Genomic DNA, 25,546 nt, shown 5'->3' with positions numbered 1-25,546 from the left:
TGTGAACGAGTTCTAAAGGGCCGTCACAATAAGACCAATTCGGTCGCGTTCTCACACAACTCAAAAAAGGTGGCATCAGCCTCTTCTGATAAGACGATACGAATCTGGGATTCCGAGACGGGCAAATGCCAGCAAATACTAGAAGGCCACCGCAAGGAAGTCAACTCAGTGGTATTCTCACATGACTCAAAAAAGGTAGCATCAGCCTCTTCTGATAAGACGATACGAATCTGGGATGCCGAGACGGGCAAATGCCAGCAAATACTAGAAGGCCACCGCAAGGAAGTCAACTCGGTGGTATTCTCACATGACTCAAAAAAGGTGGCATCAGCCTCTTCTGACAAGACACTACGAATCTGGGATATCGGAATAGTCGGACGCAAGCGAATGCTAGAGGATCACAGTGACAAAGTCCATTTAGTGATGTTCTCGCACGACTCAAGAAAGGTGGCATCGGCCTCTAATGATGGTACAGTACGGTTGTGGAATACCAAGACGGGCATATGCGAGCGAATACTTGAGGGTGATGATTTCAGTGACAACTTGGTATTCTCGCACGACTTGAAAAAAGTAGCATCGGTCTCTCTCAGCAAGACAATACGGATCTGGAATACCAAGACGGGCATATGCGAGCGAATACTTGAGGGTGATGATTTCAGTGACAACTGGGTATTCTCGCACGACTTGAAAAAAGTAGCATCGGTCTCTCTCAGCAAGACAATACGGATCTGGAATACCGAGATGGATATACGCGAGCGAGTGCTAAGGGGGCATAAAAAACATATTAGCTCAGTAGTATTCTCGCATGACTCGAAAAAGGTAGCGTCGGCCTCTTGGGATAAGACAATACGAATCTGGAATGCCGAGACGGGCGAGTGTGAGCAAGTGCTAGAGGGCCATGGCCACTGGGTCGACTCGGTGGTGTTCTCTCATGACATGAAATTGGTAGCATCGGCCTCTCGGGATAAGACGATACGAATCTGGAGCGCAGACATGGGCAAGTGTAAGAAAATACTAGAGGCCGGTTGCTACGATGTCAACTCGATGGTGTTCTCTCACGACTTGAAAAAGCTAGCATCAGCCACTACTGATAAGACGATACACATTTGGGATGTGAAGACGGGCGATCATCAAGACGAAATCCCATTAGATGGTTATGTTCATGTTCTTTCTTTTACGTCTGATAAGCGTGGCATCATCACAGATCACGGGACATTTGCTTTGGCCGACCACTTGGCATTTGACCCAAAGCCTCGTGTCTCATTGCAGTCTTTAGAAACCCCGCTGCTCGCCTGCACAGACAGCACCTGGGTCACAATGGCAGAAAGGGACTTGCTTTGGCTACCTCCTGAGTGTCGCGATGGCAAAGTAGCTATCTCGGGAAAGGTGGTTGCCATAGGATGTGAATCAGGGAGGGTTATGTTGTTGGGTATATCCACAATGGAAACATAGTTTTGAGTTTGCGGGTTCCCCCCCTCTTACAACAAGCTTGCAAACTGTAGCAAGACACACACAGCCGAGACGTTGAGACTGTACACGTCGGCATTGGGACTTAAAAACTTTATAAGTAATCTTGATTTGATTTCGTAAGAATGTTTTATTGCGCAGCGCGTTTATATTAAACTAATGTGTATTAGACTTAAAATAACCACATTTAATTAACAATTGCCTCAGGCTTGCCTAGCCTAGTACTACAGTCTTAAATTAACTCTAGTAGAGTTAATTTTATTAACCTACTTTAAACCTAGTATAGTTAATTATAGCTAAGGTATAAAGTTAATTTAATATTATTTTATATTATATTAAAGTATTAAAGTTAAGTTTATTTACTATAGGTAAGTTAAGTCCTTACTATTATATATATAATTAAGGTCCTACTTTTAAATTATAGAATTTATTTAAATATTTAAGCTATATAGACTTTAATCCCTAGGAACTATTTATAGATAATTAATTATAAATTAGCTACTAAAATAGAGAATTTTACTTAAATTTTAAAGCTAAATTATTTAAGGCTTAATTAAGTAGCTAATTAGTTAAAAATAACCTTAACCCTACTATTTATTATAAAAGTTATTAAGGCTATTAACTATTTTACTAAGTAGGGAATTAATATAACCCTAATATATATAAGTACTAATAACCTTTTTTTAGTTAAGTTAATAACTATTTTAAAAAAATAATATTTTATATATTATATTATATTATTAATATATTTAATAAGTAAGTATAATAAATAAGTAAATATAATATAAATCCCTTAACCTTATATCTAATTATTTAATTAGTTAATTTTTAACTACTTATAATACTATAGCCTTTAAATAAAGCTAGAGTTATTTTTACCTTTTAAGCCCTTTAAAATAACTTAAAACTAAATACTTAATATATTATTAAGATCTATTAAGTTAAGTAAATAAAGCTATATTACTATTAATAAGGTATTTAATTAAAATGCAATTTTATATTTAATTTATAAAAACTATTTAATTAGGAAGAAAATATAATAATTTAATTTCTTTTTAATTTAAATTTATATAAATTCCCTTTATAACTGCATTTTATAAAAGAAATAGCTAATTCCCTACTTATAGATTATAATATATTACCTATTAGTATATATTAAATATATAACTTTATTAAGTAATAATTAGAGCTAAAAATATATATATTTTAAAGATATAACTATTAAAAAGCTAAATATAAAGATCTAATTATTATTTATAGCTAGTTTTAGCTTATAAAGAATATAATTATAAAATATAATATTTAATTAAATAATATTTAAAACTGTAAGAGTATAGGTAGTATGCTGCACTTTCCCAATAGACTAAAAGATCAAGCAGTTATGGCATAATATGCCGTAGCTGTGCTACACATCCATATATAAGGGGCCTGAACCTTCTGCAGAGGTTCGGCGACTTCAATACCCTTACAATTGCCCTCCTTCTAATAGCGACATATCCCGAGTCGTTACAGAGGTCTTACAGCAGCCTGCCCCCTAAGATTAAGCCCGTATCATAGCCAGATAGCTTATCTTAGCGCACTTAGCACCTCTAGTCGCTACTGGGCCCCGCTTCAAGGCCTAGAGCACATAACAGATGTTAACCCCCAAGGCTAGCCGCAGCAGGCAACTGCATACCGCCTTGTGAGCCCGACGTAAGCCTAACGCGATCACAGGTCTCGGCGACCCTTCGACGAGGAATCGAACTGACGACCTTCGCACAGCCAGAAGACCCACATTATGCCATAACAATTATAAGAGTACAGGTGGCATACTGCACTTTCCCAATAGACCAAAAGATCAAGCAGTTATGGCACAATGTGCCATAGCTGTGCCACACATCCATATATAAGGGGCCCGAACCTTCTGCAGAGGTTCGGCGACTTCAATACCCTTACAAAAACTTTAATAAGACTAGCTTTATAATAAGCCTTATATAATTTAAAATAGTTATTATAGCTATAAAGAGATAAAAGAAACTAAAATTAATATAGCTTAGAAATTATAAATAAATTATTATAATTAAGGTAATTAATATTAAAAGTTAATTAATCCTACTATTTATTATTAATTTAAGCTAATATTACTATAATATAAAAAGGACTAAAAAATTAACCTTTAAAGAGGGAAAAATAGTCTACTTATTAATAAAAAATATTATAATAAAAAGACTTATATATAAATTAGACTTTAAATATATTAGATTTTATAAAGTTTTATAAAAAATCTTAAAAAATAATTATAAATTAAACTTACTATTAAAAGTTAAAATCTATTTAATTTTTTATATTTCCTTATTTAAATTAGCTATTAATATAATATAAATTAAAATTAATAATAAATTAAAAGAAATTAATAAATTAGAAATATATAAAATAGAAACTATAAAAAATATATAGAAAATTAATAAATAAATAATATACTTAATAAAATAAAAAAACTACTTAAAAAATAAAAATATATAAAAACTATTAAAATACTTAATTAATACTTAATAACTTAAAATTATAAACTATTTACTCTTTAAATATATTCTGAAGGATACCTATTTAAGATAATCTAGCTCGTAGTTCAACCTGTAGAAACAACAGACTTGGAAATAACACTTCTAACTAATACGTTTCCGTCGAGATACTATCCTAGTTCAGGCATGATTCCCATTGTGCTGGTGCCACCAAGTCGCCTTCAGAAGCCTCAAAGTACTCAGCAACTTGATCAGCAATACTCTGGAGATAAGCGGTACCATCCAAGCAGGACAACTCGACAACCAAGTTCGCAAACACAAAAAGTTTCAGATACTTTCCTCCAATCATAATGATGTTTGAAGTTGACTTCTGTTCCATCAGGGTAGGATGTGTGTCCGAGATGGAATATTGGGTAGTTCGATACTTGATCAGCTCAATAGCTTTCTCGTAACTTGGTGTGAAGTGAATCATCAAGGAGAAATAAGAGACCGAGATGTCACTCTTTTCATAGACTTTCTCCTCGGTGATAATGTTACCAAATTGATCCTTTTCGTTGGGAATTGGAGCCGAAAATAGGTCATCCGGTGCATATGGTTTGTCGAACTTGACTTTGGATATGATCTTGGTGAAGTTGGCTTGGACTTGACTGATTTTGCCACCGAACACCATGGTTAACTGTTGTGAGGCAGCAGGTAGATCCAAAGCCGACCACTCGATTGGCGAACCAGGATAGATCTCATTCTGAACTTCTCCCAGTGACCAATCATTGCCTCTTGTAAGGAGTCCCGTGACACCTGATGTCCACTTAGAATATCTCTTATTTTTAGCCACGAGTTGTTTGAAGATGTCGACGGGGTATTTCTTCGGATCATCCCTGTTGCTATCCAGCGTGTTATTATACTGATCTCGCGTCTCATCGCCCACATGAGGTCCTGCGCATGCGTCAATAATGAAGACGGGAGCGCCATTCCACTTTTCGGGATTGCGGTTCTGACCGTGGAAATCCGTCTCCTTTTCAGGATGGAAGTCTGGTCCCCAGGAAAGGTAAGCATGGTTGCGGAATCCCTGTCGCGATGGGTCATTATCGTGGTGGACAATCTGTCTGCTCAAGTCGTTACAGAAGTAAGGATTGTTGCACTCGCCCCAGCCCACAAGCACTGCTTTTGACGAGATAAACCCAAACACTTGATGATATTCCCAGGCCACTTGGTTATAGTCCATGCCAAGCGAAAGAGCCACTTCAACTATCGCAGCCTGATCGTAACAATTGACGCATGTAATAGGTTTTTCGGGGAGGGTTTTCCAATTGCGATATGCCACCAGCCAATGGTTGAGTTTGAACTTTCCCCCATCGAAGTCAGTACCAAAACTTGGTGACCCATCATACGTGTTGTATCTCAGCCAGTGCTTCTTGGTGTCCTGAGTCTCGCCGGTAAAGGGGGCTGCTGACCCATGGAGAAAAGCAGTTTCAAAGACAATGATTCTAATGGAAAAGAAAAGATTCTATATCGAAGCTCTATAAACTGGAATCAAGATAGAATCAAAAGATATATTATTGAGAGATATAATTGCTCAACGGGATGTGAAACTACTTGCAGCTCGATTGCATTTCGGGAAGCTAGGCGCCACAACCACCCTGTTCATCCCTTGTATCTCGCCTTCAATTCACGTTATTACTTCTCTGTACAGGCGGGATTATCTTCTTCAAAGGTCTCGCGAATCAGATACTTCTCATCGTTAACATGACGATGTCGCACCCAGAAGATGATAGTCTGAATAAACAGAGCAATACAAGGAGCGGCCCATGCCCACTGTAGAGATGATGTTAGTAATTGAATAGTCTGGGAACAGTATCACTTACAATCAGATTGGGATCGGCGATGGAAGGAATCAAAATCTGAGCCAGCGCAGAGGATAGAGCCTGCATAGCCAAGTTGATAGCGACAACAGTCGACTTCATACCCTCAGGCGCCCTTGCATATGCCATCTCGTATGCCGTGACAGCGGTAAACAACTCGCCGATAGCCCCCAGCATAACAGTGGGTAGCTGCCACCAGATGGAAACAGGTGACACGCCGTCGCAGGTTGAGCCATGGTATCCACAGGGTGAGGTTTTGTAGACTCTCCACTGGATAATTGCACCGACGAGACTTCCGAGAATGGCGGAGATGTAGCCGACAGTCATGCGACTGATGGGACCAAACTTGATGTGGTGTTTGTTCAACAGAGGGTAAAGAACGTACGACATGATGGGCGCAAAGATCATCAAGGTGAGGGGATTGAAGTTGTGAATCAGATCGTTGGGTGCACCGTTCATAGTCATCGACGCTCCTTGGTTAGACAATACGTTACCAACTCCACCGTTGTTGAGATAGAACAATGGCTGGTAGAGGAAGATCAGGCATGCAGACAGGGTTCTGCGAGCATGCTCGACTGCCCGACTATCCCAAGAAACTGTCTTGCCCTTTGCAGCAAGAACAGATGGTTTGACCGACTCGAAGAAGTTCTTGGCCCAGAGTCTGCCTTTGTTCTCTTTGATGGCTGCCCCAACGATCTTGAAGAAGGTGTTGAGATCAGAACCTTGAGGCGGCGTGCGCTTGAGAGTTTTGTACTGGGACATGAGCAGCACCGGCAACAAAATGTAGACGATGCCTGGAAGGAGGAAAGCAAGCCAAAAGCCAACATACTTCTCGATATAAGTTGTGGCGATCATGAAAAAGGCACCAACGTTAATGCACATGTAAAAGATCAACATGATCCTCTGGATGGTGGTCTCGGGATCGACGATAACCCTCTCACCAGACTTGAGTGTCTTGACATATTCTGTCTGATCGGTGTATTGATCGATGATGAGAGGAACAACATTGGGCTTGAATAGTCCGGCTCCAATTGCCAGCAGAAAAAAGCTGACCATGAATGGTGCAAGTCCATTGCCGGCTTTGAGAACAGCAGGAGCTGCGCCTCCAACCATGATAACGTGTGCCACGCCGCCGATGATGACTCCATACATGATGGCTTTGAAACGGCCGGTCTTGGTGTCACCGAGCCACGCACCAAAGATTGGAATGACGTAGGCAAGGAAGTTGAACAAGAGAACCATGGCCGAGGCAAACTGTAACCCGCGATTTCTGCCATTGAGCTTGATGAGTGGATTGTTCAGTCACATGCGCATGGAACAAACTTACAAAGCACCAGCATGGCCATTCGGGTCGTCCTTAGCAACAGCTCCAGCTCCATTGCCTCCCTTTGGCAGAGGGAACTGAAGGAAGTTGTTGAAGACTGTCTTGCAACCATAGAAGGAGGCTCGCTCTGCAAGCTCAACGATGCACAGCAGGTACGAAACCCATGGGATACTCCCTGCTATCTTGCGTAGCTTCTCTCTCTCTTCGGTGGTTGGGGTCGGTCGATCCGAGCCGCTATCTGATACTGACAGAGCATTGGCCTCGGGGTCGAGTGCCAGGCTCTTGTCTTGCACCTCAACTGAGGTTGCTAACAACAACTTATTAGTGGTGCTTCGAATTGTTATGATGCTACTTACCCATATTGTAGCTGATGCTGATTGCTCAAACGAAAAATGCTACCTGGGCTGTGGAGTCTTGGCAAACGGATAAGATGTTGCAACGAATGGGTTACACATCTTGTTTTTTATGGTTTTACAACATTATCTTTCACCCCTGGAGAGATGTCGCCATCGCCTCAATCTTCACATCATTGACAAATTACCTAAAAAGAGGATCTCTTGTGGGTTATCCATGCTTTAATCGACCACCCTTAAATCCATCAGTATCTGTTGGTTGACATCTAGGTTTAGCAAGGAGTAGCCATTGTTAGCTATAATGTCGGAGTCGGGCCGCCCCGATCATACGTCAAAGCCCGGGAAGTGGGTGGGTAGTGAGTTATTAATGGGTAAAATGTTAATTACGGATCTATTTACTTGGTTGGTTCGGAGCAAGTAAAGGGTACTTCGGGGAATCTACATAAGGTGCGAAACGTCTCCAAAAGAATAGAGTAAATAATACTATAACTTGTATAAAAGCCAGATAAAGGGCCTATATCTGAATCTTAGCATTAGATCTGACTTTATGCCAGCTCTGGATTAAGCCTATGAGAGCGCCAGGTTCTTATACTAGTGGGGCCTTTGCGACATACACCACTTTCGCGAGGTATTGTGTCATCGGCACACGGCTAGAACGGCAACTCCACCCCCCTGGAAGATTGTATACATATAGGACTTCATAGGCCTTGGTTTCTATGTCGACCCGAAGATACAAGCCGCGTCCGGTGCATCTTCGGTCACTGAGTCTCTTAGATCATCGATTCATAGGGTAGAGTACAGCACTATAGCCCTGTTATCGGGTGCGGACCGACAGAGTTTGAAGCTCCTCAGGGGTGTAGCATGCAGTGGCGTTTTATAGAAATCCGATCCTGTTCGAATTGATGGATCCCGTGACTTGGACTAAGTCGAAGATACACAGGCGAATAAAGTATCGTCTGGGTCAATCAGAGCTGTATGGGAAGACGACGGGGATATGACTATTTATAACGTAAAACTCATCACTAACAAATTAAGCTATGGTAATCCCACCTCCTCATCAACTATTCTAGAAGACATGCGTTTGCTTCCAATTGATGCACTACCATCTTCGTTCTTGCCATTATAGGTGTTCCTCGCTCGTAGCTGGTACGTATGAAGCCTTCCCTCTACTTCCCAAACGGCTTCATGTCATTAGACCAGCTCTGAACATCGGTGCCACCTAAATCGACGCATTCTCCAACGTTGGACACAACGAGGACCACTTTGCCAGTGCAGTCGGGTCCAGTCCATCCTGCAAGGAAATACTTGCTAACCTCCCCAACCACCATCGTGGCTGAGCCGGTTCCGGGGACGGGCTTGTTGATGCAGTTGCCCTTGGAGCCAAGGTAGGCATATCTAGTTCCAGTTCCACTGCAAGTGGCAGAGTCGGCGTACATACGTCCATAGAACTCGATTGGTTTATCGGGGACGACTTGGGGCGAGGCAGCGGCAAGACCGGAGAGGGCGAGTGTGATAGAAGCAATAGTGGCACGCATGATTGAAGAGAGGATTGGTGTTGATTTTTAGATAATTGACTGATGGGAAGTGTTTGTGTATAGTTGATTCTTGAAAATGTTCGTGCACTTTTTCTTTGCAACAAGGGCTTGAAAACTTTCCGTTTTATTCAACTAAACAGGCAGAGTTGTGCTGTTCTTATACTACGGGCAGATTATTAAGGCCGTTGAGCTTTTCCAACTCATTGCTAGGATTATTCCCCCAACCAGTCACTGCGGATTGGCTAATAATGTATGCGAGAGGCTGTTGTGAGTTTGGAAGGATTCGGTGGTGTGATATAATGGCTAGAGGGATTGCCTCGGTTTTCCTTCAACAGGGTTAACATTCCGCCACGACAATCCTCCATGCAACGTGGAGGCACATATTCTAGCTTTTCAACCCAGACGGGACTTATCAGATGGGGGGTTTATAGCAGGGTTCTCATACAACACTTGAATATTATTCTACAAAGGAGTCCCAAACAATTGACCATAATCCCACAAGCGCTAATACTTGTCTTTTTTATAGTACCTACAATTGGGGCACTTATGTGGATGCAGATAAATGAGTCTCCAGATTTCAGTTGTCGACAAGAGCCCCGTTTATTTCGTGGTCAAATTATACGGTAGAATAAGCGTCAGCTTCACCCGGCCACTCCCACCGCGATGTCTACCTCCATGATTGGCTCACACAACACCCAGCTTGTATCGTCAAAGTCCACCGCGACCCTCAACATTTGCCATCTCCCCAACAAGATTCTTTCTAACATAAACGTCTACATCAGACTACTCGATAGGATCAAAGGCTCCTCAGTTCGACTACAGATGCAATTGCAGTCTTGGAAGACGGTGGTGTATGCTCAACAGTCTGGATAGAAGTTGACAATGTTTCCTTAGAAAGTCGCATTTTGCGTCTCCAAACGCTGAAGAAGTAGAAAGAAGATTAGCAATCAAATTCAGTACAACTCAGCAGCGCAGAGCCAAGGTTGTTAAGCGGGAAACGAAGACTGCGATGGGTTCACTTACAAAATGAAAGCGATTCCGCCCAAGAGAAAAGGTACTCCAAGCCCGACGCTCAGACCGATGATGACACTATTAGACAATCTTCCGCTCTTTGCGTTTGAGCTGGTATTTTCATTACCATCACCATCATCATCAGTTGCGCTGGTGGTAGCCGAATGTGTCGGGGGCTGCGGAACGTAGGGTTCGGGAATGCCTGATGTTGTAAACAACTTCCTTGCAGAGTCTCCAAACGGAATTGGTCTCACAGAAGTGAATCTGACCGACTCAGGAAAAAAGGCTTCGCTGTCGGTCGGGACTACAGTGACATGTGTTCGAGTAGTTGTATACCTGGACGTTTTCTGAAGGGATGCTGGACAATTAACTAGTCCCTCCGACTCACATGCTACAGCAATGAAAGTCGCTTCTTCAGAGATCGTAGTTGTCTCCATCTCCGCTTCATCTTCATCCTCACCTCTTATTGCGAGGGCAGCAGATGTCAGGGTTGCCTGGGATGCAGATATCGCGCCACTGCTTCTTTGCACGGCACAAGCTTGTGCCAACGTAGTATAAAAGATAGGAACTTCGGTTTCGACAGCTGGTCCCCACGTTATGTCTTCAATGGCAACCGAAGCTCCTGCAGCAGCTCCGACAGCAAGTTGATATGCTTCCTCGACGCGAAGACCGCATTGGTCGTCCTCTTCCGTGGAAAGAGTGACATTAGTGATCAGCTCAGCAATATTAGCATAAACGCCCGTTTCAATGCCAGCACCAATACGAAATATGTCTTTTCCAGCAATAGATACGTCGGATGATGATATTTCAAAACCCGCTTGTATCCCCACACGAAGGACAGCCTTGAACACTACACCAGCACTCTCGACAGTGACTGGGAGAAATTCAAACTCGCCACCATTGCTGTTAAATATACTGTTAGCTTATGCTATAACAATCTTGTCAAATGGTGACTTACATAACCATATTCGATATCTCCTTAGAGAAGATGCCAAGTTCAATCGTCACGCCATCATCTAGCTTTAGATGGAATCCGGTACTGATATCAATTTCACCTTCTACAGACACAATGAGGTCAACAGTGAAGATGACACCAACTTCCAGGTTGTGACGAACTGCAAACCCTGCAGGCGTAGTAGAGGTATACAAGTTCAGAGTATAGGTGGCACCAGCAGATAATACTGTGTCAACGAGCATGTACACCTCTAAGTCATCGAATTGGAATTCGATTCGGAACTCTGGAATCTCAGGAAGATCAATATTGAGGTCGAAATTCATGGTTGGCAGATTGAAATCGTCCATGTCTAATCCATCTTCCAGGTTATCTGTTACCTGATCTATATATTCCTTTGTGTAATTCGCAACTTCGGTCCTTAAATTGTAGATATCGTTCTCGACTTGATCCGTTAAATCATCCAGAGCCCGGCTGATGTTGAAGTCCTTATCGGAGATGAATCTGGTCGTGGCTGTTCCTTTGATATAGCATGCTGTGCATGTTATTTCTATACCGGCTAAAATGGAGGTGTTCCCTTGCTTAGAATCTAGGTCTTGCTCACTGCATACGAATATGCTCGTGGTTAGGATTGAAGTTCCAAAACATAACAAAAGGGGATGGGAAAATCGACATACGCCGTATAAGCAAACAATATAGCATTTTCCCAGCTTTTGTCTAGGGAAGTGCTGTTCTCTTTCTTGGTGTCTCTCTTTTCTGAGCCGGAGGTACTAAAAGCTCTTCGTATACTGTCCCCTGCGTTGTAGTCTGACGACCTGAGCAGATAGCGGGTAAAGAAAGGTGAGATGTTTCCGCAAACAAGTATAGGACGGCTCATCCAGACAAGCGTAAGTAATAGAATGTTCAGCAACATCGTGACGGAATCTACTTGAACCGTTGTAAAAAAGAATGAAGTATGTGTCAAGGATGCGAGGCGAGCAGGTAGGAAAATGTGACAAGATTTTATTTGGGCCGTGGGAGCCTATACGACTTCAATCACTGTCCCGTAACTATGCATGTTGGTTCGAGGTTGTGGATATTGGTTCCACAATCTGCATGTTGGCTCTGAGTTTGGGGGCTAGGCAGGGTTGTGACAAGGAAGTCACGCCCTGAATTTAAAGGGATGGTTGCAAGCTGAAAAACTCCTCCTTCCCTCCAGGGCATAGGCTGGAAATTAAGATTGCATTCATGTTTGAAGAGCGCAGAATACGGCAGATGCAACAGGAGGAACTTGGCCCGTTTAAGAACGAGTTTATTAAGTGTCTAGGCTTACAAGCATCATTAGGAGATTTAACGATTTGCACCGAGAGCAAAAGACTCAATACGATACTAGGCCGATGCTAAATGTTCCGACCATTTGTTGCAAAAAGATATGAAGGTATGGTACAGAAAGAATGACATATGTTATTTGAGACATCGCCACATTTCTTGCTAAATCCCATCTGGATATTATTGACATTTCAAGTCAATTGGTGAAACTCATATAATCCAGATCCAACAATTTCCGTCTTATCTGTCCCAGGCAGGTTGATCTCAGCCTTGGTGTTGGGTGGAATTCTCACTTTCAAATGGAATCCCGCATCCGTCAACCTCCAATCCGTCGAAACTGTACCATATCCAGTAACAAGCCTCGCGCTTGCATATGTAATGTTACCTCCTGGAATAGGCGCAATGGAGATTGCCTTGTATCCTGGCTCGAGGGGCGCGATCCCCCCAATGACTTGATGCATCCAATTGGCAACAGACCCAAAAGAGTAATGATTGAAACTGGTCATCTCGCCCGGATTAACTGTTCCATTCGGCAAGAGACTATCCCATCTTTCCCAGGTCGTTGTGCCACCCATGACGACTTGATACAACCATGACGGGACCTTTTCTTGAAGGAGCATTCGGTAGAAATCGTCCGTGGCATTGGCATCCTTTAAAGCGAAGCCGAGAGGTGACGTACCTGCGAATCCAGTGCCGACAAGATAGTCGTTCTCCCGAATAATCTCGCGCAATGTTTCCGCTGCCTTGTGTCTCTGTCCTTCATCCTTGAATAGACTAAATCCCACGGACAATGCGTAAGCAGTTTGAGTCCTATTTGATAACTTCCCATCTGGTGCCCAAGCTTTCTGAAACTCGTCCTTGAGGTCCAATTGTTGTGCCTCGTATTTGTCAGCCAGATCCGACTTCCCAAGCGCAGTAACAATTTGTGTGAGGATCTCAGTCATCTTAACCAAGTACGCATCTGACACCAAATATTGGCTAGTCGTTGCACTACCGGGATTGTCAGATGGGGCAAGGGGGTCTAGCCAATCTCCAAACTGGAACGTGCTGCGATTCCATAGGCCAACCTCATTCCTGGAAATTCCTCGATCTATCCAGCCTTGGGCCTGAGGAAGATGTTCCTGTAAAAGTCCCTTGTCGCCAAAGGCTTGATAAATGTTCCATGGATTGGAGACTACGACGTCTCCCCATACTGAAGCAGGAATTGGTACCGTACCAAATGCCGAGGGAACGGTAGGGACGTAGAACGGGGCAACCATGGTGTCATTAATCGACATTTCAGACCACACATCCCTGTGCCAACTCTTCCAGAATGATGCTGTGTCGAAGAGATAGTTGGATGTCGGACAAAAAGCATGGGCGTCTCCAGTCCATCCAAGACGCTCATCACGCTGAGGACAATCTGTGGGAATAGAAAGAAAGTTGCCCTTCATCGACCAGCGAACGTTGGAGTGGAATTTGTTTAACAGTTCATGTGAACAGTTGAAGTACCCCGTTTCCTCCATATCAGTATGGACAACAATCGCCGTAACACTGTTCTCATCCAACGGTGTCTCCTCAGGCCATCCATCAATCTGAGCATAGCGGAAGCCGTGAAAAGTAAACTTTGGCTCCCACTCAAGTAGGCCCTGTCCGCCTAGCTTAACTATGTCTGTGGCCTTGGCTTTTCGAAGCGGTCGGAGAGCCAGTTCCCCGTCTTCTAAAACTTCTGCATGCCTCAATGTAATAGTTGTGTTTGCAGGCCCGTCAACCTTTAATCGTAGCCAGCCGACCAGATTTTGGCCAAAGTCGACAAGCTGCTTCCCAGATGGTGACGCAAAGAACTCTTTTGGTTTTACCTCTTGAATTCGTCGGGTAGGAGGTTGATCCGGGGGGACAAGTACCTCGTGGACTGCAGGAAGAATACGAGTGTCATGCCAGGATGCATCGTCGAATCCGGGCTCTGACCATCCTTCAATATCAGACTCAAGATTACCGTCATAGTATTCTCCATCATAAATCTCTCCGTTAACAACTGGTCCGAATCCTGACTTCCAGGTCGTGTCGGTATAAACCTTGAATACAGTGCCATTCTTCGACTTGATGTGAAGTTGCGCCAAGAGACCTGTCGAGTTCCCGTAGATATTTCGTTGTCCTCCGTCAAACCCTAAGCGGCCGACATACCATCCTTCACCAACTAGTGCTCCAATCGCATTCGCGCCAGGAGTAATAAGGTCGGTAACGTCATATGTGTCATAGACGTGACGGTGATGGTACGACTGCCATCCTGGAGCCAAGACGTGGTCTCCGACTCGCTTGCCGTTAATCTCGGCTTCATAAATACCCAAAGCGGTGATATAAAGCCTCGCGGATTCGAAACTATCAGGTACTACGAAGTCCTTCCTGAAGTATACGGGCCTTTTCGGCTCGCTCACGTTGACCTTGATGGTTGAAGCAATGGGTTTTACATTCTCCCAACCTTTCTTGGAGAGACCTGTTTCGACAGACACCCAATCGGACCAGGGTGTTGAGGGTTGGTCACTTGTAGCAAGACCATGCGCGCGAACCCTAAGGTGTGCAAGTTCGGCTTCGTCTAGGGGCGTATCCGGCCAAGGAAGGTAAAGTGATTCGGAAGAATTGAAAGAAAAGGATTTAGGCTCATCGTTAACACTCCGAGTAACCTCAATGTCGTATGAGCTCTGTTCCCAGTTCGTAACGTCACCATCGAATCTCCAAGAGATCCGTGGTTCAGTCTCGGCAATCCCGAGGGCTGTACGGTAATGCTCAAATGAGACTCGGGAAATTGTCAAGGACATATTGAACGCTGGCTTTGATACCGTAGAGCTCGATCCAACTTGTAAACATCAGAGGGGGTATTTATAGATTTTAGAACTCGCTACTGTAATATGACATTGACGATGTTGTTATGATTGAATCTATCTGTAGCATTGCCGAGGTCAACTCCCGTGATAGATCAACGGCTGAATTACTATCTTCATCCTCCTCGCTCATAAATGACCCGAGAATTAAGAGATGCGTCGGCCATTGTAATGCGGGGAAGACCTCTGCCACCACTACAACATGGGATCGTACGGAGCTATACTCTCTAAATGGAAGAGTTCTTTCCACTTTCCAGAACTAGGTAGATTTTAATTGGAAGTTCATTTTTTCTTGTTTTTTTTTTATCAACTGGTCATTCCATGGCATTTTGCGCGTTGCATTTAGTCAGGTAGTTGAAAGTCTGTAGCTAGATTTGGCCAAGGTTACCCACATACATGCCTTCTAATTTCCTTGCCAGTAGATTCCCTGAAATTTGCTACATAGTTTGAGATCTCTGCTAGATCCCATTATCTGGTAATAGAAGTGCTTGCTCTTCCTGCCATCTTTTGTGTCTTGTTGTGGCCACTGTGGATTGCTGAAACAGTCTCGTGATTCATAGAAATTGGAGATTTGGTGGACACGATATTGATTCCTGGTACCGGATGATGATGTGTATAAAGGTACAGCGTCTGTGTTTGCTTGAAGTCTGGTGCATGCAGGTATTCGTATCGCTCTCTTTTTAAGACAAACCTGAGGATCTATGGTCCAGAGCTGATCTTTCTAGACGAACTTCATGCATTTTAGATTGTAAAAGAAAAATATATATTTATTTATATTAAACTGCACATTACTAGCAGTGAGGGCATCGAGTCTCTGGCGACGTGTAGTAGCTTTTTCATATGGCTGTGCAACGCTAGGATCGAAGGCATCATAAACAATGCCGGTATCAAATGCGAAGTGAGCTTCAATCATCACCTCTCTTTCTTGCACTTTGAGGGCAGTTCAGCCTCCTCGCCAATACCTACGTTTGCCGCTAAGTCCCCTGCCCCTGATGTTTGAAAAGCGCCCCATCTGACGTGGGTACTGGGGAGTGCTGGTCTTCCCTGGCAAGAACTGATTCAAATGGTATCTTGATAGTGGCTCGCCGAGTCTGTTGTGGTTGACCTGGCCAACTCTTACTCCCCAGGGACATACAGCGGCCTAAGTACCGATGAGCAGTGGATGACTAATAAGGAAATAGGTGACCAGTCTCAACATCAAATTCGGACGTTTGACGAAAACCTTGAACTGTCTGAGTCAGACCAGAATTTACTCGTGAACAGCCTTTCATTTGCTAGTCTACACCTATAACAGCACCAGTCCCGCCAGACTGTCAAAGCATGCATCGGTACGTTTAAGGCATGTGGGTCGCGCGTGGAATCATTTTTACCATGTTGAGTCCCAAGCTCCTGCACAAACCATACATGATATAATGTCATAGCAGCCTTGTGTCGACCATGTCCTTGGACATGCTCGAATTATGCCTGTGTCGAGCTTTTGAAGATGTTTTGTGGTCACAAAATGTGCGACAATTACATCTTTGACAGCTAAGTGTCTCGCTCAATCGTAAGCTTTGCCTTTAGTTTTACGAGTTGTTTTTATTCCACTGCCCCACGAGGATACAGAGGTTGGACTCCTGCGCTCAACCTTTCTCGCCTTGAGCTTTTGACCAATGGTCTGGCGAATTGGAGTATGTAGATAGTGGATGACCTTGACGCATCAGGAAAAACAAGAGAGTAGCGAGAGTTGGGTAACAAGAGAATTGAGATTGGAAGAAAGGGAAAGTACTTATCTGCTTTCTTTCATTTAACATACCTTGTGCTAGCTCCTCTTAGTTTCCACTATTGTTATTCTCGTTCCAGAGAGCGAGTTTAATCACAGGCGCATGCATCTACCAGCCACACCTTCTTGCTGTATGTTCTTTAAGTCTCTTAATCCTTACTCTGATGAAAGTGATTGGACCAGCCCTTTCATTTTCTCGGTGTCAAAGATGCCAGCTTGCCTTGTTGGTAGTACCGTCAGGAGGCTGGGCCATAGCGGTTGGGCCAACAAGAGCAGTTCTCTGTGAATGAATGTTAGCATCAAGCCTTGAAGTTTTTCTCATATTCCCTCGAGCCCTGTCGTCTACTAGGCGACACGTTTGAGAATGCTGGGTGGGACAAAATCTGATCTTACAATTGGTGTTTGTGCTGCTGGCACATTGGGGTCTCTGAGAGTAGCGGGAGGACCATCGCTGGCCAGGACTTTCATACGCTGCTCACGGAACCCTTGATCAGCCGATAGAGTGGTAATAGCAGCCTGGCGCGCTTTGTCAGGAATAGCCTCGGAATTGGCAATGTTCTCCAGGATATAACCTGGGACGAAGTGACACATCTGGAACGAAAGGTGAGCATGTCGCTGCGACTGCTAGGCTTGCAAGTCTCACGGTCTTTGATTGATGTTGGTTGCACATGATGGTAGATCAATGAACGCAGAACAAAGTCTGAAGTAGGAAGGTTGGTATTGGGTTATGATTTTGGGTAAACTTGTGTAGTTCTAAACTGATGAATTTGCGTTCAACTTTGGCTGCCTATACGTCTTATTTATAAGTCGATTATGGGCGTCTGGTCAAGAGAGATCTTCGTAGTCCACATCAATATGGTTTGGGATGCTCCCAGATACCCTTCGCACATTCGACACCTTTGCAGCAACCTCTGCATATCAATTTCAGCTCATGTCTCACACAGACTGTGACTTGAATCGGTTCTATAGAATGGTTTTGTTTTCTGTCGGAATCAAGTAAGCCGTGGCAGAATTTTCCCAGTCAGCTTATGCCACACATAGTTTAAAAAAAACAGCTCAAGGTTGTCTCACAACAAGCATTCCTGAGCAGGGTGCTAGGCTTGCTGGCTGGATATGCAAGGAATGTCTTAGTATCAGTGATGTGTACTGACACCGTCGTGGCCAGGTAATATGTATGTGTGGTTCAATGGACGGCTGACTTTGGGATTATAGCCCCAGGTGTTAAGCCTTATATGCCATGGAACAATATCACATTCCACAAACACGATTCTAGCTCGATAATGTGAGAGATAATCTAAAGCCAAATGATAATAGCGCCCACCACATACATTATCGGATGATAAATAGTAGTTCCGGGAGGCATCCTACAGCTAAGTGCGCTGTTATTGCTAAAAGCAAAAAGGATTGAGATCCTAGTGGCAATTGAGGCATATTTACTTTAACAGTTATTTAGTGACTTCTATAGAGAGATTGTAGAACATAACTACCTTTTGAAAACTGTCTCAAACCTTTATCGGAAACCTTTATCCTGGCGGAGATAGAGGATATTTCGCATGATAAAGGTTAAATGACGTTGACATGATTCCACCTTTAATCAAGTACCAGATTGAGGCTGCTTCTGGCAACAGAGGTCCTGAGCAAGATTTGAACCCCTACCCCAATAGAGGCGTCCGTTTGTAGACGGAACAAGGCGTGTGTCAGAACAAGGCAGACTTGAGCAGAGATATCACAGATGTTTAATGGCTGAAAGCTGAAAGCTGAAACTGAAAGTTATAATTTCAGCTCGGAGGCCGGACAAAAGACCGCTAAAGAGTGTAATATAACCAAACATGAAATCTTGAGCACTCTCTCGTGAAATGCAGCAGCCCATTCAAGACGGATTCGGTGGTTTTTGTTAGAAGAGGGTTGTTTGAGGTAGCGCTCTACACATCGAGCAACCCCCTTCACAGCCACGAAATAATTGTAGGACGACTTTGGATAAAGGGCGGTGAAGGAGGACGTGATGATCAAGCATGTAATCTGCGTCTAAAAGTGGTGCGATGGTTCCAGCGAGACATTCTCGACAAGAACAGTGTTTTGAACCAGTCTCATCAGGAATGTTGATGTAATCATACAAGCTCAGCCAACGTCGTTCAGATATGCTTCTGTTTATGCTTACTCGGTCAGTTTTCGGTCATTTGCTTAAATACAGTCAGTACCACACATAAGATCTACTATAGCCCAGTCACTTCTATCACCTTGATCGAGTACTGCCTCCTTACGTCGTATTATTACTTGCCCCACCTCGCGCTACCTATTCCACATGGCGGCCAATTCCAACATCCCAGCAGGGCAGGCGTCAAATATGACACCCGACTACGAGGTCAAGCTCCTGCTTAAACCTGACGCAGTCCTTAACTCTGGCAATGAGCTCACAAGTGCCGTCTTGGCGGCGTTCGATGTCCGCCCAGGAGTGATCAACCAGACCGTTCAGTATCTTGACACAAATGAAAAGCACCTATATTCCAAGGACTGGAGTGCACGCGTCCGCAAGACTGAGAACGAGGATGGATTGGAATTAACGTACAAGAAACGATATGCCATCACAGCCAACAACATCGATGCCACGCTCACCAAAGCCAATGATGATGGTTTCAATGCCAGCGAGGGAAAATACGACGCTCAAGTCGAATGGGGGTTACAAAAAGCAAACACTGTCTATCAGCCGCAAAAAGTCGGCTGATTTCAAAATTAGTGGGATGGATCTTCCGGAGGAGTTGAGCTCGCGTTCAATGTTAATTGAAGAAGCGCCTACTAAATTTGACAACTGGTTGTACGACAAATGGGGCACTGGTATTTTGGCAAGTTCGCGGGTTTTCGGGCCAGTATACTCCAAGCGGTATGTTGGCAGGTGAGAGGGAACAAAGATGTATCTAGAAGTCTGGCCTCTTCGCAATTCTGAAGGCACAGGATACGAATACCTCGTTGAGGCGTCTCTCAAGACAGAGACCTACATGGAGGCATCCAAGAAGCACGCTAGTTTAATGTCCCATCTACAAGGCAAGGGATGGTTTCTTGAGCAGGACTCATTGAGGACGCAGCTTATTATGGAGCGTTATTAGCAAGGTCTCATGTGTAAAGGTAGTTCTAGATTTATGACTTTGAGGTTAGGGTTTAGGAGCTAGGAATAAGTTTGATACAACTCTATTATGCTAGAACGTGTCTGTCATCTGGTCAATGCAGATGTAGTTAGGTCTTGCATTTCCCAAGCTTAAGTCTCTTATAAGAATATGACTTAATGCTATATTGGGAACTTGGTATCCAAACATCACAGCCATTTGACTTTCTATTATTGGCCCGCCCACTCCTCATGTGGCAAAGTCCCAGGCAATGGTGACAGGCTATCATGGTACTCATACATATAATCCTCACCTGTCAACTCAGCTGGCGGACCTCCCCCACCACCACCTGCAGCCTGAAATTCATTCCTTGAACCCCTCCCCTGGTGCATATCAAGCAATCGATGCCTACTCGTCAGTTTGGAAGGGGGATATGCTGACCATACTTATCCTCCTTTTAAACACGGAGCTACCAGTGACGTCCAGGCTATTGTCCCGGCTATCGACGTATCGTTCCGCGGTGGTGGCGCCGCCACGATATAACTTTGCCCGTAATAGTTTCGTTGTCTGTAGATAAGCATAATAAATCTTGCCAGAGTAAGCATAAACGCCGCACTACATCTGACAGCAATCCCGCTACTGCCCCAGTGCTAAGTCGCAACGACGGCTTACTACTGTGAAAATTTCTGACTTTTCTTAGACAAGAGAGACGGAGTGTGAAGGATCCATTAGCCCACCACTTTAAACGCATGAGTCACTTAAAAAGGGCAAACGAAAGCGACATACATGGACTAATATGGGATAAGAGAGAAGCAGGGAAAAAGTACAGGTCACCTTACCTCTAATAGACCGTGAGCTCTGCGAGCCATATGTGAGCCTCGCGACGAAAGGTGATTCTTCTCACTGGTGTAACATGCCGAGGAAAACCTTGGCCGTTCGTCCCCCCGGTCACAGCCGATCTCTCAGTCAGTGACAAACGCCGTTTCCGCCGGTAAAGCTTCATCCCCACTGCCATCCACATCCCCTCCATATGCCTTCTCGCCCCCACTCCCGCTCCCGCTCCCGCCTCCACCCCCGCACAACTCATTCAGGTTCAGGATAAAAGACTCCAATTTGGTTCGGCAAATCAAACAGAAAGTACTACTGAATGTATTCATAAGGCTGATATTACGGTTTTATGTAGCGTAAATTCGGTTGCTGGGACTGTATATATAATTCGTACTTGCGCTGATATGATTAGTAGTTAATTGCTTTACTCATGAGGAGATAGGTAGTCTTATTTACTGTTCTCCTGTGTGAAGAGATATTATTCAAACCTGCTATGAAATCATGTTTTAGAGTAGTTACCTTGGAGCATACCTACCTAAAGCATACCTCATACACAGTATATCGAATGCTCAATCAGTAGTGGAAGCCTAGGTTGCTGAGGTATAAGTTCAAGTTATAATGATTACCATACTATGCAAGATATTAAATGTTTGGTTTGGTTTACATCAACAAGAGTATCCCCACTGCCGAGTGGGGTGCGGGGCCCCGCATGGTAGGTCATTCCCTTTTCGATGCCCAACACTCAGCTTCTATATTCATCTTTTTAGTAGCTTTTAGATAATAAATAGCACTAGCCTCTCCCGTAATATCCATCTCTTCTATCTGCATCAAAATACCTTTCGCTATACAAAGATGCCGTTCCTTAACTGGATCTCTATATGGGCCATAGGTATCGTGGCCTACCTCCTTGCATTTTTCATTCGTCTAGGCCGGTCCCCTCTTAGACAAGTGCCAGGGCCATTTGTCGCTCGATTCACAGATGCGTGGTATCTTTATCGCACCTGGAAAGGCCATTTCGAGCAGGATAACTTGGCGTTACACAGACAACATGGTACTTGCTTGCCTCTTCCTTCGCAATAACGTATAGGCTTCTCATTGTGTGCTAGGCCCGATAGTTCGATACGGTGTGAACCGCTACAGTATCGATGACCCCCTGGCGTCGAAAACAATATATGGACCAGGGTCAAAGTTCGCGAAATCAACTTGGTATGATGCTTGGACTGCTCCCGATAGCCCATGGAACCTGTTTAGCGATCGCTCCATCAAACACCATTCAGAAGCACGTCGACAATATCAGAGTACATACGCCATGTCTGCATTGATTGGCTATGAATCATACGTGGATGAATGTGCTGAGCTCTTCAGTTGCCGCCTGGCAGAGCTCAGTCAAGGAGGGACTTCGGTCAACATAGCTCATTGGCTCCAGTGCTATGCATTCGATGTCATTGCAAGCATCACGTACTCGAAACGGCTTGGCTTTCTTGACCAAGGAGAGGATATCGCAGGACTGATGCAAACTCTTAAAAGCTCGATCAGTTTTGCTACGCTGGTCGGTATTTATTCCCGCTGGCATCCCATTCTTTTCCGCCTCGTTAGTCTCGTGCCCGGCTCCGGCTCCAACGGATTTCTCCATGTTGAGCGCTTTACTAGATCGTGTATAAACGATTGCAAGGCCAACCCCCGTGCAGTGCATGACGATCACGAAAAAAGTTCGGATAGCGGCATATCCTTTCTGCACAAGTTTTTAGACAAACATCAGAAGGATCCCGAAAAGTTTACACAGTACCATATCTTCTCGGGTTGTACCGCAAATATGGCGGCGGGCTCCGACACTACTGCTATCAGCCTCTCGAGTATCCTCTACTTCTTGCTGAAAAACCCCCAAAGTATGAAGAAGTTGCGCGATGAGATTGATTCTAAGCAGAAGGAAGGCAAGCTGTCAGAGTGCCCGACCTTCAAGGAGAGTCAAGATATGCCATACTTTCAAGTGGTCATAAAGGAAGCCTTGAGAATGCACCCCGCAACCGGACTACCTCTCGAACGGGTAGTGCCAGAAGGAGGAGCGGACTTGTGTGGTCAACATTTCCCTCAAGGTGTAAGCGTTTCAATCGCTTCAGACAACCACAGCTGACAAAAGTGTAATGAGTAGACAATTATTGGTGTCAACAGCTGGGTTCAACACAGAAATGTGGGCATATTCGGCCCCGATGCGGATACCTTCAACCCCGAACGGTGGCTTACAGATGACCCGGCTAAGCTTTCTTTGATGAACCAACATTGGATGCCAGTAAGTTATTACCACTACTTGTAATTCGCATGAAGAACTTGCCTCTAAATACTAACAACGCTGCGCGTTCCTTACAGTTTGGTCTCGGTTCTAGAACCTGTATCGGGCGGCATGTCTCAATGCTAGAGATTTGCAAGCTTGTACCTCGCCTCGTGCGTGACTTCGACTTCGAACTAGCTGGAGACTTGGCACTGCCAAATTCAGAGTGGGAATTGAAGAACCATTGGTTTGTTTTCCAGAATAATTTCTTTGTCCGGGTTCGTTTGCGCACGTCGCAATGAAAGAACAAGGATAAATGCAGGCGTAGCTACGGTTTTAGGAACAACTGTCAATCTTTACTGTCCCTTTTCCAGGAGTAAAACGAAAGAGAAATAGATGGATCTCAAGGAACTTATGACTATTGTTTGCATTGCTTACCACTTTCGAATTATTAATTCAGATGAGTAATGTTTTTAGATATTCATCGATTAGCCCGAACTCTAAAGCAATATTATAGTCCTGTCCATTTAGAACAACACGTCGGGCCGTAAAATTTGTCGTTTGTTCTCGTCAAAGTCCCAGGTCAATCTTCCAGGACCCAGTGCCTCGTTCCAAATTTTCAAACAAGATTCACTGAGAGGCAAGCCGAGGTTCTCAAGTTCTGGAACACCCGAGTCAGATACAATCCCCTGGACTATTTCCATGACATCTAATTCTTCCGCGGCCAGCACTGCTCGAGTTTCTACGATCATTGTAGCCTCCAGAGTGCGAAGCCACTGGGCCAACAAGATGACGACGTGGAAGCCTAGTCGACTCAAACATGGGTTAACATTGCCGCATCCCGTCCGCGCCAGGAAGTTGATACCGACAGAAACAGGTCCGCGAAGACACTCGACCGCATGTCGCATAGCCTTGGACATTTGTAAGCTTCGAGGAGCGGCGCGAACGAGCTGGCTCAAGTTCTCCTCATCCGGACTGGACACAATGAACTGGGCAATCTCAACAATACCGACATCCGCTTGCAGGTGCATCATCGTCATATGCCACATCGCAATCGAGGCGTGCGCCATGGAAAAGTTTTCGCCGCCAGTTTTACTATACCGACTCACCGTTGCCTGAATCGCAGATTCCCACTTCCCCATCGCATCATCACAAGACTGGAGGAGCGTCTTGGCAGTTTGTGAGGAAGCACTGCTAGCAATTGCGGTTATATGCTCGACTTGGCTTAACAACCCACACATCAAGACAGCAAGCCCAAATAAGCTAACGTTTGCAGGGACAGCTTTCTCGGGCGATAGCAATATCTCGAAAGCATTGGCAAATGTTGGTGGGGTAGGAACTGATGGCCGCGTTGTAAGCCATTGGATTTCGTCCTCACATTGCCAGAAAGATTCTTCGTATGGAAGCTCTAAGGAGATGCCCTGGTCTCGTATTGTGTTGGCCATGGTCTTGGTGGAGACTTTAAGGACAGAAAGAAACCAATACGAAAAGCAAACCGTCCTAAATGCAAGTTAGCAACCTGATGAAGCTCTAGGATTGATCGCGTGACGCACCTTTTAAGACATTCTGCCTCAATCCAACGATGCCACTCACTGCATGAGGACGATTGTACTAAGTCTGCTTGCGTCCCAAGATACTATCTTATTAGTACAAGGATGAGTCTATCAGCGAATTTAGACTTACAATTCTGATCCTTGAGGAGAGCGTAGAGCACTGCTGCTGCATCTCGGGGCGGTCCGACCAACAAGCATAAATCGTGAGAAGGAGAAGAGTTTGTAGGCTTGTTGTTCGCGCCATGTCGCCTTGATTTATTTCTAGAGAGTACGATGCAGCTTCGTATAGCTTCCTTGCTTGATTCCGGTCATGCGAGTAGGTAGCTCCTATGGCTGCCATGGCGAGCAGCAGCGCATGATGGCAAGTTGAGGCGCGAAAGGTTGGTGTATGGATGATTGCGGCGTGGGGATGGAAGAATGTAAAGTAGTACCGAAGGTTTCGTTGCATCATATTTCTTGACACCGAAACCGAAAGTTCGGCCAAACAATGTCGGACGGCTGTCCAGACCTTTTCCAGTTCAATGTCGGGGATTGGCTTTGATTGGCCCTCAGCAAGCCATAAGAGCTTCTCCAATAATCTCGGCTCGCTCGGACCAGTTGGTTGCAGTACAAAATGGCTTGGACCTACGTCCAAGAACCCGAACTCGTCGCAATATTGGCCAATTCCATTCGCGCTCAAGGTTATATCGTCGCCCCTCTTCGAAGGGTTAATAGTAGGTACCGGCGTGGGGTATGGAAATGAAAAAGCTAAAGACTCGATCTCGGGATGTTGAAGGACCTCGTGGTGCTGAGAGTCCGCCGACCATTCACCCAGGCCTAAGCTCATAGGGGAAAGTACCATGGCGCCGTTGCTTGGTGAGAGTTGCTCATC

At 44.5% G+C, this 25,546-nt stretch overlaps 9 protein-coding genes across 9 annotated transcripts; 3 read left to right on the top strand and 6 right to left on the bottom strand.

Annotated features, from left to right (window-relative positions):
• Nucleotides 1–423: 423 nt before the first annotated feature.
• On the top strand, nucleotides 424–1,452 carry FGSG_13472 (uncharacterized protein; the record flags this gene model as incomplete). Its single annotated transcript, XM_011322568.1, has 1 exon — nucleotides 424–1,452. One exon carries the CDS (start codon nucleotides 424–426, stop codon nucleotides 1,450–1,452), a length of 1,029 nt encoding a protein of 342 aa, XP_011320870.1.
• Nucleotides 1,453–4,143: 2,691 nt separating this feature from the next.
• Nucleotides 4,144–5,190, bottom strand: FGSG_13471 (uncharacterized protein; the record flags this gene model as incomplete). The annotated part of the gene is made up of 1 exon (XM_011322567.1): nucleotides 4,144–5,190. One exon carries the CDS (start codon nucleotides 5,188–5,190, stop codon nucleotides 4,144–4,146), a length of 1,047 nt encoding a protein of 348 aa, XP_011320869.1.
• A 452-nt stretch (nucleotides 5,191–5,642) lies between these two features.
• FGSG_13470 (uncharacterized protein) lies at nucleotides 5,643–7,511 on the bottom strand (the record flags this gene model as incomplete). The annotated part of the gene is made up of 4 exons (XM_011322566.1): nucleotides 5,643–5,780; nucleotides 5,831–7,097; nucleotides 7,155–7,449; nucleotides 7,508–7,511. The coding sequence occupies 4 exons, from the start codon at nucleotides 7,509–7,511 to the stop codon at nucleotides 5,643–5,645; spliced, it is 1,704 nt and encodes a 567-aa protein (XP_011320868.1).
• A 1,159-nt stretch (nucleotides 7,512–8,670) lies between these two features.
• FGSG_07972 (uncharacterized protein) lies at nucleotides 8,671–9,039 on the bottom strand (the record flags this gene model as incomplete). Its single annotated transcript, XM_011322565.1, has 1 exon — nucleotides 8,671–9,039. One exon carries the CDS (start codon nucleotides 9,037–9,039, stop codon nucleotides 8,671–8,673), a length of 369 nt encoding a protein of 122 aa, XP_011320867.1.
• A 1,019-nt stretch (nucleotides 9,040–10,058) lies between these two features.
• FGSG_07973 (uncharacterized protein) lies at nucleotides 10,059–11,915 on the bottom strand (the record flags this gene model as incomplete). Its single annotated transcript, XM_011322564.1, has 3 exons — nucleotides 10,059–10,953; nucleotides 11,009–11,605; nucleotides 11,680–11,915. The coding sequence occupies 3 exons, from the start codon at nucleotides 11,913–11,915 to the stop codon at nucleotides 10,059–10,061; spliced, it is 1,728 nt and encodes a 575-aa protein (XP_011320866.1).
• Nucleotides 11,916–12,501: 586 nt separating this feature from the next.
• On the bottom strand, nucleotides 12,502–15,105 carry FGSG_07974 (uncharacterized protein; the record flags this gene model as incomplete). Its single annotated transcript, XM_011322563.1, has 1 exon — nucleotides 12,502–15,105. The coding sequence occupies one exon, from the start codon at nucleotides 15,103–15,105 to the stop codon at nucleotides 12,502–12,504; it is 2,604 nt and encodes an 867-aa protein (XP_011320865.1).
• A 4,127-nt stretch (nucleotides 15,106–19,232) lies between these two features.
• On the top strand, nucleotides 19,233–19,652 carry FGSG_07976 (uncharacterized protein; the record flags this gene model as incomplete). The annotated part of the gene is made up of 1 exon (XM_011322562.1): nucleotides 19,233–19,652. The coding sequence occupies one exon, from the start codon at nucleotides 19,233–19,235 to the stop codon at nucleotides 19,650–19,652; it is 420 nt and encodes a 139-aa protein (XP_011320864.1).
• A 2,056-nt stretch (nucleotides 19,653–21,708) lies between these two features.
• Nucleotides 21,709–23,424, top strand: FGSG_07977 (uncharacterized protein; the record flags this gene model as incomplete). The annotated part of the gene is made up of 5 exons (XM_011322561.1): nucleotides 21,709–21,907; nucleotides 21,963–22,846; nucleotides 22,905–22,951; nucleotides 23,026–23,143; nucleotides 23,221–23,424. The coding sequence occupies 5 exons, from the start codon at nucleotides 21,709–21,711 to the stop codon at nucleotides 23,422–23,424; spliced, it is 1,452 nt and encodes a 483-aa protein (XP_011320863.1).
• Nucleotides 23,425–23,649: 225 nt separating this feature from the next.
• On the bottom strand, nucleotides 23,650–24,192 carry FGSG_07978 (uncharacterized protein; the record flags this gene model as incomplete). The annotated part of the gene is made up of 1 exon (XM_011322560.1): nucleotides 23,650–24,192. One exon carries the CDS (start codon nucleotides 24,190–24,192, stop codon nucleotides 23,650–23,652), a length of 543 nt encoding a protein of 180 aa, XP_011320862.1.
• Nucleotides 24,193–25,546: the final 1,354 nt, after the last annotated feature.

Source organism: Fusarium graminearum, chromosome 2 (genome assembly GCF_000240135.3).
Source record: "Fusarium graminearum PH-1 chromosome 2, whole genome shotgun sequence".
Classification (NCBI taxonomy): Eukaryota; Fungi; Ascomycota; class Sordariomycetes; order Hypocreales; family Nectriaceae; genus Fusarium; species Fusarium graminearum.
Note: the sequence above shows the minus strand (reverse complement) of the source record. Positions and strands in the feature narration are given on the sequence as shown.